Source organism: Takifugu rubripes, chromosome 17 (genome assembly GCF_901000725.2).
Source record: "Takifugu rubripes chromosome 17, fTakRub1.2, whole genome shotgun sequence".
In the NCBI taxonomy this organism is placed as follows: domain Eukaryota; kingdom Metazoa; phylum Chordata; class Actinopteri; order Tetraodontiformes; family Tetraodontidae; genus Takifugu; species Takifugu rubripes.
The window spans coordinates 860,330-875,329 of record NC_042301.1 but is presented as its reverse complement, the minus strand read 5'-3'; the positions used below and the strand labels follow the sequence as shown (position 1 = coordinate 875,329).

Here is a 15,000-nt window from a genome sequence, read left to right as displayed (position 1 = left end):
GCTCCACGCCAGTATCAGCCTCGCTAGCTCCACGCCAGTATCAGCCTCGCTAACTCCACGCTAGTATCAGCCTCGCTAACTCCACGCCAGTATCAGCCTCGCTAGCTCCACGCCAGTATCAGCCTCGCTAACTCCACGCTAGTATCAGCCTCGCTAACTCCACGCTAGTATCAGCCTCGCTAACTCCACGCTAGTATCAGCCTAGCTAACTCCACGCCAGTATCAGCCTCGCTAACTCCACGCTAGTATCAGCCTCGCTAACTCCACGCTAGTATCAGCCTAGCTAACTCCACGCTAGTATCAGCCTAGCTAACTCCACGCTAGTATCAGCCTCGCTAACTCCACGCTAGTATCAGCCTAGCTAACTCCACACTAGTATCAGCCTAGCTAACTCCACGCTAGTATCAGCCTAGCTAACTCCACGCCAGTATCAGCCTAGCTAACTCCATACTAGTATCAGCCTAGCTAACTCCACGCTAGTATCAGCCTAGCTAACTCCACTCAGCCTTTGCTGGCCTTGTCATCCTCTGGATTCCCTCTCCTCCACCGTCCAGCCAGCAATTAACGCAGCCCTTTTTTCCGCCACCGTCTCAGATCTGCTGCCAACTACATGTAATATTCACCGTGAAGTTCTTGTGTCTTGGGCTCAGTTTTCCTCATTACAACCCCGTGACAGGAACGGTGGCTGCCCGCCTCCCTGCGGCAGGATTCCTTTTGTTGGATGCTAATTGGGCTGAAATCTTGCAGAAATCCTTGTAAAAGTGCATCGGCGTTTGAGTTACAGCACCTGAAGGTCTGCGCCCGCTTCATTTCCCACCCAACATTCTGTGGGGTTCCACATTTGTGTTGTAAATCACGCTATCGTAGCGCTGAATGCTAATTTTCTGCTGACTCAGCGCACTGAGAGCTGCAGCTCATCCACACAGCAGTTCTGTCGGGACTCGTTAAGAACAGAGTGATAAGGAGGGAGGGGAAGGAGGGAGGAAGGAGGGAGGGAGGGGAGGAGGGAGGGGAGAAGGGAGGGGAGGAAGGGAGGAGGGAGGGGAGGGAGGAAGGAGGGAGGAAGGAAGGAGGGAGGGGAGGAAGGAGGTCGGAGGGAGGAAGGAAGGAGGGAGGGGAGGAAGGAGGGAGGGAGGGGAGGAGGGAGGGAGGAGAGAAGGGAGGTCGGAGGGAGGGAGGGAGGGGAGGAGGGAGGGAGGGAGGGGAGAAGGGAGGTCGGAGGGGAAAAGGGAGGGAGGGAAGACAGAGGGAGGGAGGGGTCATACTGATGTGAAAACCACCATGGGAAACAGCTAACTTAGTAGTGACCTAGTGGTGGCTTACTGCTAACTTAGTAGTGACCTAGTGGTGGCTTAGTAGTGACCTAGTGGTGACTAAGTAGTGACCTAGTGGTGGCTTACTGCTAACTTAGTGGTGACTTAGTAGTGACCTAGTGGTGGCTTACTGCTAACTTAGTGGTGACTTAGTAGTGACCTAGTGGTGGCTTACTGCTAACCTAGTAGTGACCTAGTGGTGACTTAGTAGTGACCTAGTGGTGGCTTACTGCTAACTTAGTAGTGACCTAGTGGTGGCTTAGTAGTGACCTAGTGGTGACTAAGTAGTGACCTAGTGGTGGCTTACTGCTAACTTAGTGGTGACCTAGTGGTGGCTTACTGCTAACTTAGTGGTGACTTAGTAGTGACCTAGTGGTGGCTTACTGCTAACCTAGTAGTGACCTAGTGGTGACTTAGTAGTGACCTAGTGGTGGCTTACTGCTAACTTAGTTGTGGCTTACCGCTAACTTAGTGGTGACCTAGTGGTGACTTAGTAGTGACCTAGTGGTGGCTTACTGCTAACTTAGTGGTGACCTAGTGGTGGCTTACCGCTAACTTAGTAGTGACCTAGTGGTGACTTAGTAGTGACCTAGTGGTGACTTAGTAGTGACCTAGTGGTGGCTTACTGCTAACTTAGTAGTGACCTAGTGGTGGCTTACTGCTAACTTAGTGGTGACTTAGTAGTGACCTAGTGGTGGCTTACTGCTAACCTAGTAGTGACCTAGTGGTGGCTTACTGCTAACCTAGTAGTGACCTAGTGGTGACTTAGTAGTGACCTAGTGGTGGCTTACTGCTAACCTAGTAGTGACCTAGTGGTGGCTTACTGCTAACCTAGTAGTGACCTAGTGGTGACTTAGTAGTGACCTAGTGGTGGCTTACTGCTAACTTAGTAGTGACCTAGTGGTGGCTTACTGCTAACCTAGTAGTGACCTAGTGGTGACTTAGTAGTGACCTAGTGGTGGCTTACTGCTAACCTAGTAGTGACCTAGTGGTGACTTAGTAGTGACCTAGTGGTGACTTAGTAGTGACCTAGTGGTGGCTTACTGCTAACCTAGTAGTGACCTAGTGGTGACTTAGTAGTGACCTAGTGGTGACTTAGTAGTGACCTAGTGGTGGCTTACTGCTAACTTAGTGGTGACCTAGTGGTGGCTTACCGCTAACTTAGTAGTGACCTAGTGGTGGCTTAGTAGTGACCTAGTGGTGACTTAGTAGTGACCTAGTGGTGGCTTACTGCTAACCTAGTAGTGACCTAGTGGTGACTTAGTAGTGACCTAGTGGTGACTTAGTAGTGACCTAGTGGTGGCTTACTGCTAACTTAGTAGTGACCTAGTGGTGGCTTAGTAGTGACCTAGTGGTGGCTTAGTAGTGACCTAGTGGTGACTTAGTAGTGACCTAGTGGTGGCTTACTGCTAACTTAGTGGTGACCTAGTGGTGGCTTACCGCTAACTTAGTAGTGACCTAGTGGTGGCTTAGTAGTGACCTAGTGGTGACTTAGTAGTGACCTAGTGGTGGCTTACTGCTAACTTAGTAGTGACCTAGTAGTGACCTAGTGGTGACTTACTGCTAACTTAGTGCTAACTTAGTGCTAACTTACTGCTGACCTCGTGCCTACAGAAGAAATCCACAGCGTTCCACGGTGCTGTGATGGAACAACGAGGTTAACGAGGTTATTAACTAAATAACTAGCATGAAATATCCAATGAGAACATCTGAACAATCGTTGTTCACAGAATAACGATGAATCGTGACAGAGAAGCTTGGCTCAGGACCTGATGTGTCTTATTCTTGCAGAGTTCCTGCCCACACATCCCTCTTTTGGCCAGAACACACACACACACACTCTCACACACACACACGCGTGTCCATATTCCCACACTCTTAAAAATGGCCTCACCCCTGGGCTGGTCTTCCCCCAGCCTCCTGTTAGCACAGGCGTGCTCACCAGTGTGCTAAGCTAATAATAGCGCGTGTGTTGGTGGACGTGTCCACATGCGTGTGGGCCTGGCCTCCTCCATATGCTGGTCCCCACGCTCGCTGTGGGACACCTACCTGGGGTCTGAGGCGTGACTCAACGCTGCACAAACAGAAATGCAGCTTTTGGGTCCAGATCTGGGGCGTGAGCCGCCCTGGTCCTGGGCCAGAGCGGCTACGTCAGCGTTGGCAGCAACACACACGCGCCCACACGTGCGCGCACACGCGCCCGTTGGCAGGGTGTTAGCGGCAGTAGTGGTGTGAGAGCCACCTGCTCCTCCACACGTTCCTCTTCCTGTCATCCGTGGCTTCCTTCGTCTTCGAGACCGCCGCCTCTCTGACCTCTGACCTCTGGCCTCTGTCAGGTTCTCCTCAGTCAGGTCCATCGGCTGCGGGCTCTGGACTTGCTTGGGCGCTTCCTGGACCTGGGACCCTGGGCTGTCAGTCTGGTATGTTCCTGATTTCAGCTTCATGTAGTAGGTGACCAAATAAAGAAGCTTTTAAATGAAGGAGGATCTGGACTCCCTAATGTGGTCCCAGCCACACGGCTAGATTAGGGAGTCCAGACCCCTGAGCAGACCCCTGAGGAGCCGAGGGTCTGATGCTGGACCAGGGGGCCCCCGTGGGTGCTAAAGCTCTCTGTGTGCAGGCCCTGTCGGTGGGGATCTTCCCCTACGTGCTGAAGCTGCTCCAGAGCTCGGCCAGGGAGCTGCGGCCGCTGCTGGTCTTCATCTGGGCTAAGATCCTCGCCGTCGACAGCGTAAGTGGCGTCAAACACTCAACCAGGGAGATCTGCTTCCAGGATCCTCCCGTCAGAAACATTCCGAAACTTGTCGGTCACAACACTCGGGAATTTTCAGGAAGTACTCGGAAATGGTGGCTCAGAAACTCCGAGTGCTTCAGGAGGATCAATGAGATCCATGATGTTCTTCCACTGATCTGGTCCTCGGAGCTCGGGATGGACCTGGGATGGTCCTGCTAATGTTCCGCTTGGACACTTCCAGGTGTCCTTGTCTTTACTGTCTGGATCTTCTGTCTCCACAGTCCTGTCAAGCAGACCTGGTGAAGGACAACGGACACAAGTACTTCCTGTCAGTGCTGGCTGACAGCTACATGCCTGTGAGTCCCACCGTCCTCCACCGTCCTCCATCCCCCACCGTCCTCCACCGTCCTCCATCCCCCATCGTCCTCCGTCCCCCACCGTCCACCGTCCTCCACCGTCCTCCATCCCCCACCGTCCTCCATCCCCCACCGTCCTCCACCGTCCTCCATCCCCCACCGTCCTCCGTCCCCACCGTCCACCGTCCTCCACCGTCCTCCATCCCCCACCGTCCTCCGTCCCCCACCGTCCTCCACCGTCCTCCATCCCCCATCGTCCTCCATCCCCCACCGTCCTCCACCGTCCCCCACCGTCCTCCACCGTCCCCCACCGTCCTCCATCCCCCACCGTCCCCCACCGTCCTCCATCCCCCACCGTCCTCCACCGTCCCCCACCGTCCCCCACCGTCCTCCATCCTCCACCGTCCTCCATCCTCCACCGTCCCCCACCGTCCTCCACCAGGACATCTTGTCCTCTTCTTGTCTGGACTCCCACCTGGACGAACATTAAAGTTGTGTTTCGTTCCAGGCTGAACATCGGACCATGGCTGTGTTCATCTTGGCTGTTATCGTCAACAGCTACAGCACCGGACAGGTAGGGGGGGGGGGGGGGCAGTCTCTGCCCAGTCTCTATCCAGTCTCTACCCAGTCTCTCTCCAGTCTCTCCCCAGTCTCTGCCCAGTCTCTGCCCAGTCTCTACCCAGTCTCTCTCCAGTCTCTCCCCAGTCTCTGCCCAGTCTCTCCCCAGTCTCTACCCAGTCTCTCTCCAGTCTCTCCCCAGTCTCTGCCCAGTCTCTGCCCAGTCTCTACCCAGTCTCTCCCCAGTCTCTGCCCAGTCTCTACCCAGTCTCTCTCCAGTCTCTCCCCAGTCTCTGCCCAGTCTCTACCCAGTCTCTCTCCAGTCTCTACCCAGTCTCTGCCCAGTCTCTGCCCAGTCTCTGCCCAGTCTCTCTCCAGTCTCTGCCCAGTCTCTGCCCAGTCTCTGCCCAGTCTCTACCCAGTCTCTCCCCAGTCTCTGCCCAGTCTCTCTCCAGTCTCTACCCAGTCTCTGCCCAGTCTCTGCCCAGTCTCTGCCCAGTCTCTGCCCAGTCTCTATCCAGTCTCTCCCCAGTCTCTCCCCAGTCTCTGCCCAGTCTCTATCCAGTCTCTCCCCAGTCTCTGCCCAGTCTCTACCCAGTCTCTGCCCAGTCTCTCTCCAGTCTCTGCCCAGTCTCTGCCCAGTCTCTACCCAGTCTCTCTCCAGTCTCTACCCAGTCTCTGCCCAGTCTCTACCCAGTCTCTCTCCAGTCTCTACCCAGTCTCTACCCAGTCTCTCTCCAGTCTCTATCCAGTCTCTCCCCAGTCTCTACCCAGTCTCTCCCCAGTCTCTCCCCAGTCTCCGCCCAGTCTCTGCCCAGTCTCTGCCCAGTCTCCGCCCAGTCTCTGCCCAGTCTCCGCCCAGTCTCCGCCCAGTCTCCGCCCAGTCTCCGCCCTGTCTCCGCCCAGTCTCTCCCCAGTCTCTGCCCAGTCTCTCCCCAGTCTCTGCCCAGTCTCTCCCCAGTCTCTACCCAGTCTCTGCCCAGTCTCCGCCCAGTCTCTACCCAGTCCCTGCCCAGTCTCTACCCAGTCTCCGCCCAGTCTCCGCCCAGTCAGGCTCTTCCTCTCCAGCTCTGCAGTTATTTTCCTTTCTTTTATTCCTCCCAATATTCCATAAACCTGTGGAATGCTGAGCTCCTCGGTGCTGCTGAGCTCAGGAGCCTGGACTCTTCTTCTCTAATGCTTCTGCCTCTCTAGTAAATAATAGATGCTCCAACATCCCAGAGACGCTCCACATCTCCATTATTTATCCCTCTGACGTTCAGAAACTCATCATTACTTCAGTATCGCTCATGCACATGTTAACAAAGTGCAGCGTCTTAATCTTCCAGCTCTCAGGATTCATCTGGGATGTGACGCATGAGCACTTCCAGGCTCCAAAGGAGAACCGGTGCTTAAGGACAGTTATGTTTTCAGGAAGGATCTGAGGCGTCTGTGTACACAGCCTGAATAAATCAGGTCTGTGGGGCCTCTGCTGCCGGGGCCCCGGGACCCCGGGACCCTCCTGTCCTGCACAGGGTGTCACACCTGTCCTGCACAGGGTGTCACACCTGTCCTGCACAGGGTGTCACACCTGTGCAGATTCTGAAGCCGGGATCATTGTCTTGATCCTGGAAAGATGTTGTTCCATGTTATTTACCCCAAAACTCCACGTGAATTCTTTATTTGTGGAAACTCTTCCTTTCATTTATTGAGCAAAATCGCGTGTGATCAGGTGCGGCGCCATCACACATTCATGGTTCCACACTGAAACAGACGGAAGCTGCTCTTCAGCTCCGCTCTTGTTGCCGTTTCCATGGAAACACTTTCTCTTTCCTGAGAGGTTTGATGTCAGACTGTAAAACAAAGAACCAGGAAAAGGCAAACAGACGCGGGAAGAAGTCAGCCTGGAACCTGGGAATGTCTGCTGGTGGCTGACCTCTGACCTCAGCTGACCTCCGACCTCAGCTGACCTCCGACCTCAGCTGACCTCCGACCTCAGCTGACCTCTGACCTCAGCTGACCTCTGCCCTCAGCTGACCTCTGACCTCAGCTGACCTCTGCCCTCAGCTGACCTCTGACCTCAGCGGATATAAACGCCACAACATGAAACGTAGAGCTGATAGAGGTGAAACCTTCGATGTGAAGCTCAGTTCTGGCTGGAATAAAGCAGGTTAGATTGAGCACCTGCTCCCCTCAGATCTCCATGGTTACTGATTGACGTGGCCCCGCCCACTTACGTGTAGCGATGCTTTCTTGGTGTGATTAGAGGAGCCTGTCACAGGTAACTGTTCACCTGTCCTGCACACCTCCTGATCCAGGTTTGAGTGTTGTGAAGCTTGAGGAAGTAACTCGTGCAGCACCTGTGGACACGAGCTGGTTCCTGGGAGCCTGACCTGGTTCCTGGGAGCCTGAGCTGGTTCCTGGGAGCCTGAGCTGGTTCCTGTGAGCCTGAGCTGGTTCCTGTGAGCCTGAGCTGGTTCCTGGGAGCCTGAGCTGGTTCCTGGGAGCCTGAGCTGGTTCCTGTGAACCTGAGCTGGTTCCTGGGAGCCTGAGCTGGTTCCTGGGAGCCTGAGCTGGTTCCTGGGAGCCTGAGCTGGTTCCTGGGAGCCTGAGCTGGTTCCTGGGAGCCTGAGCTGGTTCCTGGGAGCCTGGGACCGGGTCTAATGTCTTTGTCCCTGCTCTCTCTCCTCAGGAGGCCTGTCTTCAGGGGAACCTCATTGCCAACTGCCTGGAGCAGCTGTCGGACCCTCACCCTCTGCTCCGCCAGTGGGTGGCCATCTGCCTCGGCCGCATCTGGCAGAACTTCGACCCGGCGCGCTGGTGCGGCGTCCGAGACAGCGCGCACGAGAAGCTCTACACCCTGCTGTCAGATCCAGTTCCTGAGGTGATGCCTGAGCTTGGGTCTGTTGGAAGAGTCTGTTTAGGTCTACCTAGGCTCGGTGCCGACCCGGCGGATCTCCAGACGGGATGGGCTCGGAACCTCAGTGGGACGTGGTGCCCGTGCACGCACACACACACACACACATCACACACACACACACACACATCACACACACACACACACACATCACACACACACACATCACACTCGAGCTCTGCTCCTCTTACGAGGAGGAACACGCAGCTCTTTAAACAGGTGCCGTGCTCTCAGGTTCTGACCCGGCGGGGTGGCCCAGGATCGGAGCTGTTTCAGAAAAGCTCCACTTGCTTTAAATTTCCTTGAGTTTAGACACAATGTTGCCAGATGTTGATCTGAAAATGCTCCTCTGGATACAGAGGGAAGAGATTCGTTCCTGTCATTCCTGAAAAACACTGAAATACTTCTGAGAAATGAACAAACAAACCAGTCCAGCACCGGTTCTACCAGGTCCGGTTCTACCAGGTCCGGTTCTACCAGGTCCACCATCAAAGCTCCACCGTCATTAACAAATGTCTGAACCTGCAGCCACAGGTTGCCCGCCCAGTCCCCCTGAGACCTGCATCCTTTGTGTTGCTTTGATCCTGACCGTCTGTGGTGCACCTGTGTTGCTTTGATCCTGACCGTCTGTGGTGCACCTGTGTTGCTTTGATCCTGACCGTCTGTGGTGCACCTGTGTTGCTTTGATCCTGACCATCTGTGGTGCACCTGTGTTGCTTTGATCCTGACCGTCCGTGGTGCACCTGTGTTGCTTTGATCCTGACCGTCCGTGGTGCACCTGTGTTGCTTTGATCCTGACCGTCCGTGGTGCACCTGTGTTGCTTTGATCCTGACCGTCTGTGGTGCACCTGTGTTGCTTTGATCCTGACCGTCCGTGGTGCACCTGTGTTGCTTTGATCCTGACCGTCTGTGGTGCACCTGTGTTGCTTTGATCCTGACCGTCCGTGGTGCACCTGTGTTGCTTTGATCCTGACCATCTGTGTTGCACCTGTGTTGCTTTGATCCTGACCGTCCGTGGTGCACCTGTGTTGCTTTGATCCTGACCGTCTGTGGTGCACCTGTGTTGCTTTGATCCTGACCGTCCGTGGTGCACCTGTGTTGCTTTGATCCTGACCATCTGTGGTGCACCTGTGTTGCTTTGATCCTGACCGTCTGTGGTGCACCTGTGTTGCAGGTGAGGTGTGCAGCTGTTTTTGCCCTGGGCACGTTTGTGGGCAACTCTGCGGAGAGGACGGACCACTCCACCACCATCGACCACAACGTGGCCATGATGCTGGCTCAGCTCATCAACGACGGCAGCCCGGTGGTCCGCAAGGTGACACCAGCACTCGTTCTGGTTCTGATGAGAAACCCGGTAGAAGCTGGACGCTAATGGAGGTTAAAACGTGGAGAGGAAGTTCAGCTTGTGTCAGGAGAAAAGGATCCTGGTGCATTTAAACCATTTATTCAGCTGCGTAATCAAAGTTTCTTCTTGCGAGTTCGATTGCTGAAATTACAAAAAGAAAAAATCTGGTATCAATTATTGAGTTGGAGCATCTGGCAGCAGCATTTTCATGGGTTCATCTGAACCGCGAGGGGGGAGCGGAAGCTCTGAGGAGCTGTGACCACGCCTCCTGGACTGGTTGTAACCGGCATTGGTCTGTGGCAGGAACTGGTGGTGGCGCTGAGTCACCTGGTGGTCCAGTACGAGAGCAACTTCTGCACCGTCGCCCTGCAGTTCATAGAAGAAGAGAAGAACTACACGGTGCCGTCACCAGCCACCAGCACAGGTGGGTGGACGCAGGCTTGGATGTTGAACTCACCAGAGTCCTGACGAGTTCCTGTTGTCGCCCTGCAGAGCCCGGAAACGTGACCCCGGTCAGGGACAGCCCGGCCCCACGGCTGCGCTCCGTCAACTCCTACACCAACATCCGGACGGCCGCCACCACCCGCAACCTGAACAAGAGCCTGCAGAACCTCAACCTCAACGAAGAGGGTGCGTCCTGCTGCCCCTCCTGTAGTCCTGCTGCCCCTCCTGTAGCCCTGCTGCCCCTCCTGTAGCCCTGCTGCCCCTCCTGTAGCCCTGCTGCCCCTCCTGTAGTCCTGCTGCCCCTCCTGTAGCCCTGCTGCCCCTCCTGTAGTCCTGCTGCCCCTCCTGTAGTCCCTGCTGCCCCTAGGCCCTCCTGTAGTCCTGCTGCCCCTCCTGTAGTCCTGCTGCCCCTCCTGTAGCCCTGCTGCCCCTCCTGTAGCCCTGCTGCCCCTCCTGCTGCCCCTCCTGTAGTCCTGCTGCCCCTCCTGTAGTCCTGCTGCCCCTCCTGTAGCCCTGATGCCCCTCCTGTAGCCCTGCTGCCCCTCCTGTAGTCCTGCTGCCCCTCCTGTAGTCCCTCCTGTAGTCCTGCTGCCCCTCCTGTAGTCCCTCCTGTAGTCCTGCTGCCCCTCCTGTAGTCCCTCCTGTAGCCCCTGCTGCCCCTCCTGTAGCCCTGCTGCCCCTCCTGTAGTCCTGCTGCCCCTCCTGTAGTCCCTCCTGTAGCCCTGCTGCCCCTCCTGTAGCCCTGCTGCCCCTCCTGTAGCCCTGATGCCCCTCCTGTAGTCCCTCCTGTAGCCCTGCTGCCCCTCCTGTAGCCCCTGATGCCCCTCCTGTAGTCCCTCCTGTAGCCCTGCTGCCCCTCCTGTAGCCCTGCTGCCCCTCCTGTAGTCCTGCTGCCCCTCCTGTAGCCCTGATGCCCCTCCTGTAGCCCTGAGGCCCCTCCTGTAGCCCTGATGCCCCTCCTGTAGCCCTGAGGCCCCTCCTGTAGCCCTGATGCCCCTCCTGTAGTCCTGATGCCCCTCCTGTAGCCCTGATGCCCCTCCTGTAGCCCTGAGGCCCCTCCTGTAGCCCTGATGCCCCTCCTGTAGCCCTGAGGCCCCTCCTGTAGCCCTGATGCCCCTCCTGTAGCCCTGAGGCCCCTCCTGTAGCCCTGAGGCCCCTCCTGTAGCCCTGATGCCCCTCCTGTAGCCCTGAGGCCCCTCCTGTAGCCCTGAGGCCCCTCCTGTAGCCCTGATGCCCCTCCTGTAGCCCTGAGGCCCCTCCTGTAGCCCTGAGGCCCCTCCTGTAGCCCTGAGGCCCCTCCTGTAGCCCTGATGCCCTCCTGTAGCCTGAGGCCCCTCCTGTAAGCCCTGAGGCCCCTCCTGTAGCCCCTTGATGGCCCCTCCTGTAGTCCTGATGCCCCTCCTGTAGCCCTGATGCCCCTCCTGTAGCCCTGAGGCCCCTCCTGTAGCCCTGATGCCCCTCCTGTAGCCCTGAGGCCCCTCCTGTAGCCCTGATGCCCCTCCTGTAGCCCTGATGCCCCTCCTGTAGTCCTGATGCCCCTCCTGATGCCCCTCCTGTAGCCCTGCTGCCCCTCCTGTAGCCCTGCTGCCCCTCCTGTAGCCCCTCCTGTAGCCCCTCCTGTAGCCCTGCTGCCCCTCCTGTTTCCAGCTCATCATCAGGAGCAGATGTTCCCGTTCTCCACCCATTTCTGCTTCCTGCTCTCTGCCCGTGCGCTAATGCTGGTAAACAGAGAGTGGTGACTGATCCCGATGGGTCAGATGAAATTATGGGATGCTCCTCAGTGTCCAGGCTGATGCTCCTCAGTGTCCAGGCTGATGCTCCTCAGTGTCCAGGCTGATGCTCATTGGCCTGTTGTGTTGATGACGTGCATCAATAATCCAGCACATTTGGTGGCAGAAGCTTCTTAAAAGCCTCTTTTTCCTTTGTTACGTTTGGAAGGTGTGAGGATTTTCCCTGATTGGCTCGTGTGTGTGTGTGTGTGTGTGTGTGTGTGTGTGCGTGTGTGTGTGTGTGTGTGTGCGTGCGTGCGCGTGCGTGCGTGCGTGCGTGTGTGTGTGTGTGTGTGTGTGTGTGCGTGTGCGTGTGTGTGTGCGTGTGTGTGTGTGTGTGTGTGTGTGCTCCATCCAGGTGTTCCAGCAGCCTTCTCTCCAGGTAACCTGAGCACCAGCAGCAGTGCCAGCAGCACCCTCGGGAGCCCCGACAACGATGAGTACATCCTCTCGTTTGAGACCATCGACAAGATGCGAAGGGTGTCGTCCTACTCCTCCCTCAACTCGCTCATAGGTAAACACCCCCCCCCCTCCGGCCCTCCCCCCCCCCGGGGCAGCAGCCGTGCACGCGTGCACGTGACATCGTCCTCTTTAGTGCTCAGCAGGTGTGTGGGGGGTCAAGGAGGGTGGGGGGGGCTCGTTCTGTCGTCTAATTTTGAAGTTGAAACATTTCTGGATCTCAGAACAGAAGCATTTCCCATCGTGGTGATCAGGACCCCCCCCCCCCCCCCTCTGGTGCTTTCCAGACGTGGGAACCCCCCAGTGATGAATCTGAGGGGGAAATGATGGTTCTGGTGCCTCCCCTGGTGCAGTGCTGCCCTCATCAGTGATTGGCATCTTCCACTGTGCACACTGACAGCTGGACCCCCCCCCAGCCTGGACCCCCCCCCAGCCTGGACCCCCCCCCCAGCCTGGACCCCCCCCCCCAGCCTGGACCCCCCCCCAGCCTGTCTGGGTCCAGCTCCAGGCCTGGATGTTCCTGGTTCCCCTCAGCGGGTCATTCAGGAGGCGTCCTGAGCAGCTGCCAGGGCCCCTCATGTTCTCTGGAGGGGCCACGGCTGCTCCCCCCCCCCCCCCCCCCAGATGTTGGGCTGCTCCTAGCGGTGATCTGGGGATCTCTAAGGATCACCAACACCCAAACTCCTTAATTGGCAAAAGCTTATTTTCATGAATATCAAGTAAAAACCAGAACGGTGTTTATTTCCACCACGTGCACGCTCACGAGCACGTGTTTGTTCCCTGGGGGGGACTGAATCAAGGATGAAGTGGCTCCAGGATCTCTGCTGATCCATCCAGATCACCTGCTCTGATCCACCTGTCATGCACCTCAGCAGGGGGCTTCCTCACCGAGACCGAGGCTCCAGTCAACACAGGTGGATCACGGATCAATGACAGGTGGATCACGGATCAATGACAGAAGGATCACGGATCAATGACAGAAGGATCACGGATCAATGACAGGTGGATCACGGATCAATCACAGGTGGATCACAGATCAATCACAGGTGGATCACGGATCAATGACAGGTGGATCACGGATCAATGACAGAAGGATCACGGATCAATCACAGGTGGATCACGGATCAATGACAGAAGGATCACGGATCAATGACAGAAGGATCACGGATCAATGACAGGTGGATCACGGATCAATCACAGGTGGATCACGGATCAATGACAGAAGGATCACGGATCAATCACAGGTGGATCACGGATCAATGACAGGTGGATCACGGATCAATGACAGAAGGATCACGGATCAATGACAGAAGGATCACGGATCAATGACAGGTGGATCACGGATCAATCACAGGTGGATCACAGATCAATCACAGGTGGATCACGGATCAATGACAGGTGGATCACGGATCAATGACAGAAGGATCACGGATCAATCACAGGTGGATCACGGATCAATGACAGAAGGATCACGGATCAATGACAGAAGGATCACGGATCAATGACAGGTGGATCACGGATCAATCACAGGTGGATCACGGATCAATGACAGGTGGATCACGGATCAATCACAGGTGGATCACAGATCAATCACAGGTGGATCACGGATCAATCACAGGTGGATCACGGATCAATGACAGGTGGATCACGGATCAATGACAGAAGGATCACGGATCAATCACAGGTGGATCACAGATCAATCACAGGTGGATCACGGATCAATCACAGGTGGATCACAGATCAATCGCAGGTGGATCACAGATCAATCGCAGGTGGATCACGGATCGATCGCAGGTGGATCACGGATCAATCACAGGTGGATCACAGATCAATGACAGAAGGATCACGGATCAATCACAGGTGGATCACAGATCAATCACAGGTGGATCACGGATCGATCGCAGGTGGATCACAGATCGATCGCAGGTGGATCACAGATCCATCTGGTTGACCTCATGCACCAGCACCAGTCTCACATCATCTCCTCCCAGTTTCTCCCTCGGTGACTCTCCAACATCTGCAAACACCAGAGGCAGCTGCAGCTACTGGAGCGGCTGGTGAGGGTCAGGTCCTGAGGTCCACCTGTGTCCTCCTGATGGACGATCCACCGGAACCTCTGACGGTCCACCGGAACCTCTGACGGTCCACCAGAGCGTCTGACGGTCCACCGGAACATCTGACGGTCCACCAGAACCTCTGACGGTCCACCGGAGCCTCTGACGATCCACCAGAGCGTCTGACGGTCCACCGGAACCTCTGACGGTCCACCAGAACATCTGACGGTCCACCGGAACATCTGACGATCCACCAGAGCGTCTGACGGTCCACCGGAACCTCTGACGGTCCACCGGAACATCTGACGATCCACCGCAACCTCTGACGGTCCACCAGAACATCTGACGATCCACCAGAGCGTCTGACGGTCCACCGGAACCTCTGACGGTCCACCGGAACCTCTGACGGTCCACCGCAACCTCTGACAATCCACCGGAACATCTGACGGTCCACCGGAAGCTCTGACGATCCACCGGAACCTCTGACGGTCCACCGGAACATCTGACGGTCCACCGGAACATCTGACGGTCCACCGGAACATCTGACGATCCACCGGAACCTCTGACGGTCCACCGGAACATCTGACGATCCACCGGAACCTCTGACGGTCCACCAGAACATCTGACGATCCACCAGAGCGTCTGACGGTCCACCGGAACCTCTGACGGTCCACCGCAACCTCTGACAATCCACCGGAACATCTGACGGTCCACCGGAACCTCTGACGGTCCACCGGAACCTCTGACGGTCCACCGGAACATCTGACGGTCCACCGGAACATCTGACGGTCCACCGGAACCTCTGACGATCCACCGGAACCTCTGACGATCCACCGGAACATCTGACGGTCCACCGGAACCTCTGACGGTCCACAGAACCTCTGACGGTCCACCGGAACCTCTGACGATCCACCGGAACCTCTGACGATCCACCGGAACCTCTGACGGTCCACCGGAACCTCTGACGATCCACCGGAACCTCTGACGGTCCACAGAACCTCTGACGATCCACCGGAACCTCTGACAGTCCACAGAACCTCTGACGGTCCACAGGAACCTCTGACGGTCCACC

The 15,000-nt window shown here is 56.5% G+C and overlaps 1 protein-coding gene across 1 annotated transcript in view; it reads left to right on the top strand.

Annotated features, from left to right (window-relative positions):
- The window catches only part of rptor (regulatory associated protein of MTOR, complex 1), a 50,293-nt gene that overhangs the window by 32,565 nt on the left and 2,728 nt on the right, over nt 1-15,000 (top strand). The window contains exons 13-21 of the mRNA XM_029850594.1: nt 3,650-3,733; nt 3,934-4,044; nt 4,329-4,403; nt 4,912-4,977; nt 7,633-7,824; nt 9,032-9,172; nt 9,506-9,626; nt 9,695-9,832; nt 11,774-11,929. Coding sequence (XP_029706454.1) covers nt 3,650-3,733; nt 3,934-4,044; nt 4,329-4,403; nt 4,912-4,977; nt 7,633-7,824; nt 9,032-9,172; nt 9,506-9,626; nt 9,695-9,832; nt 11,774-11,929 — 1,084 coding nt within the window. The remainder of the gene's footprint in view (nt 1-3,649; nt 3,734-3,933; nt 4,045-4,328; nt 4,404-4,911; nt 4,978-7,632; nt 7,825-9,031; nt 9,173-9,505; nt 9,627-9,694; nt 9,833-11,773; nt 11,930-15,000) is intronic.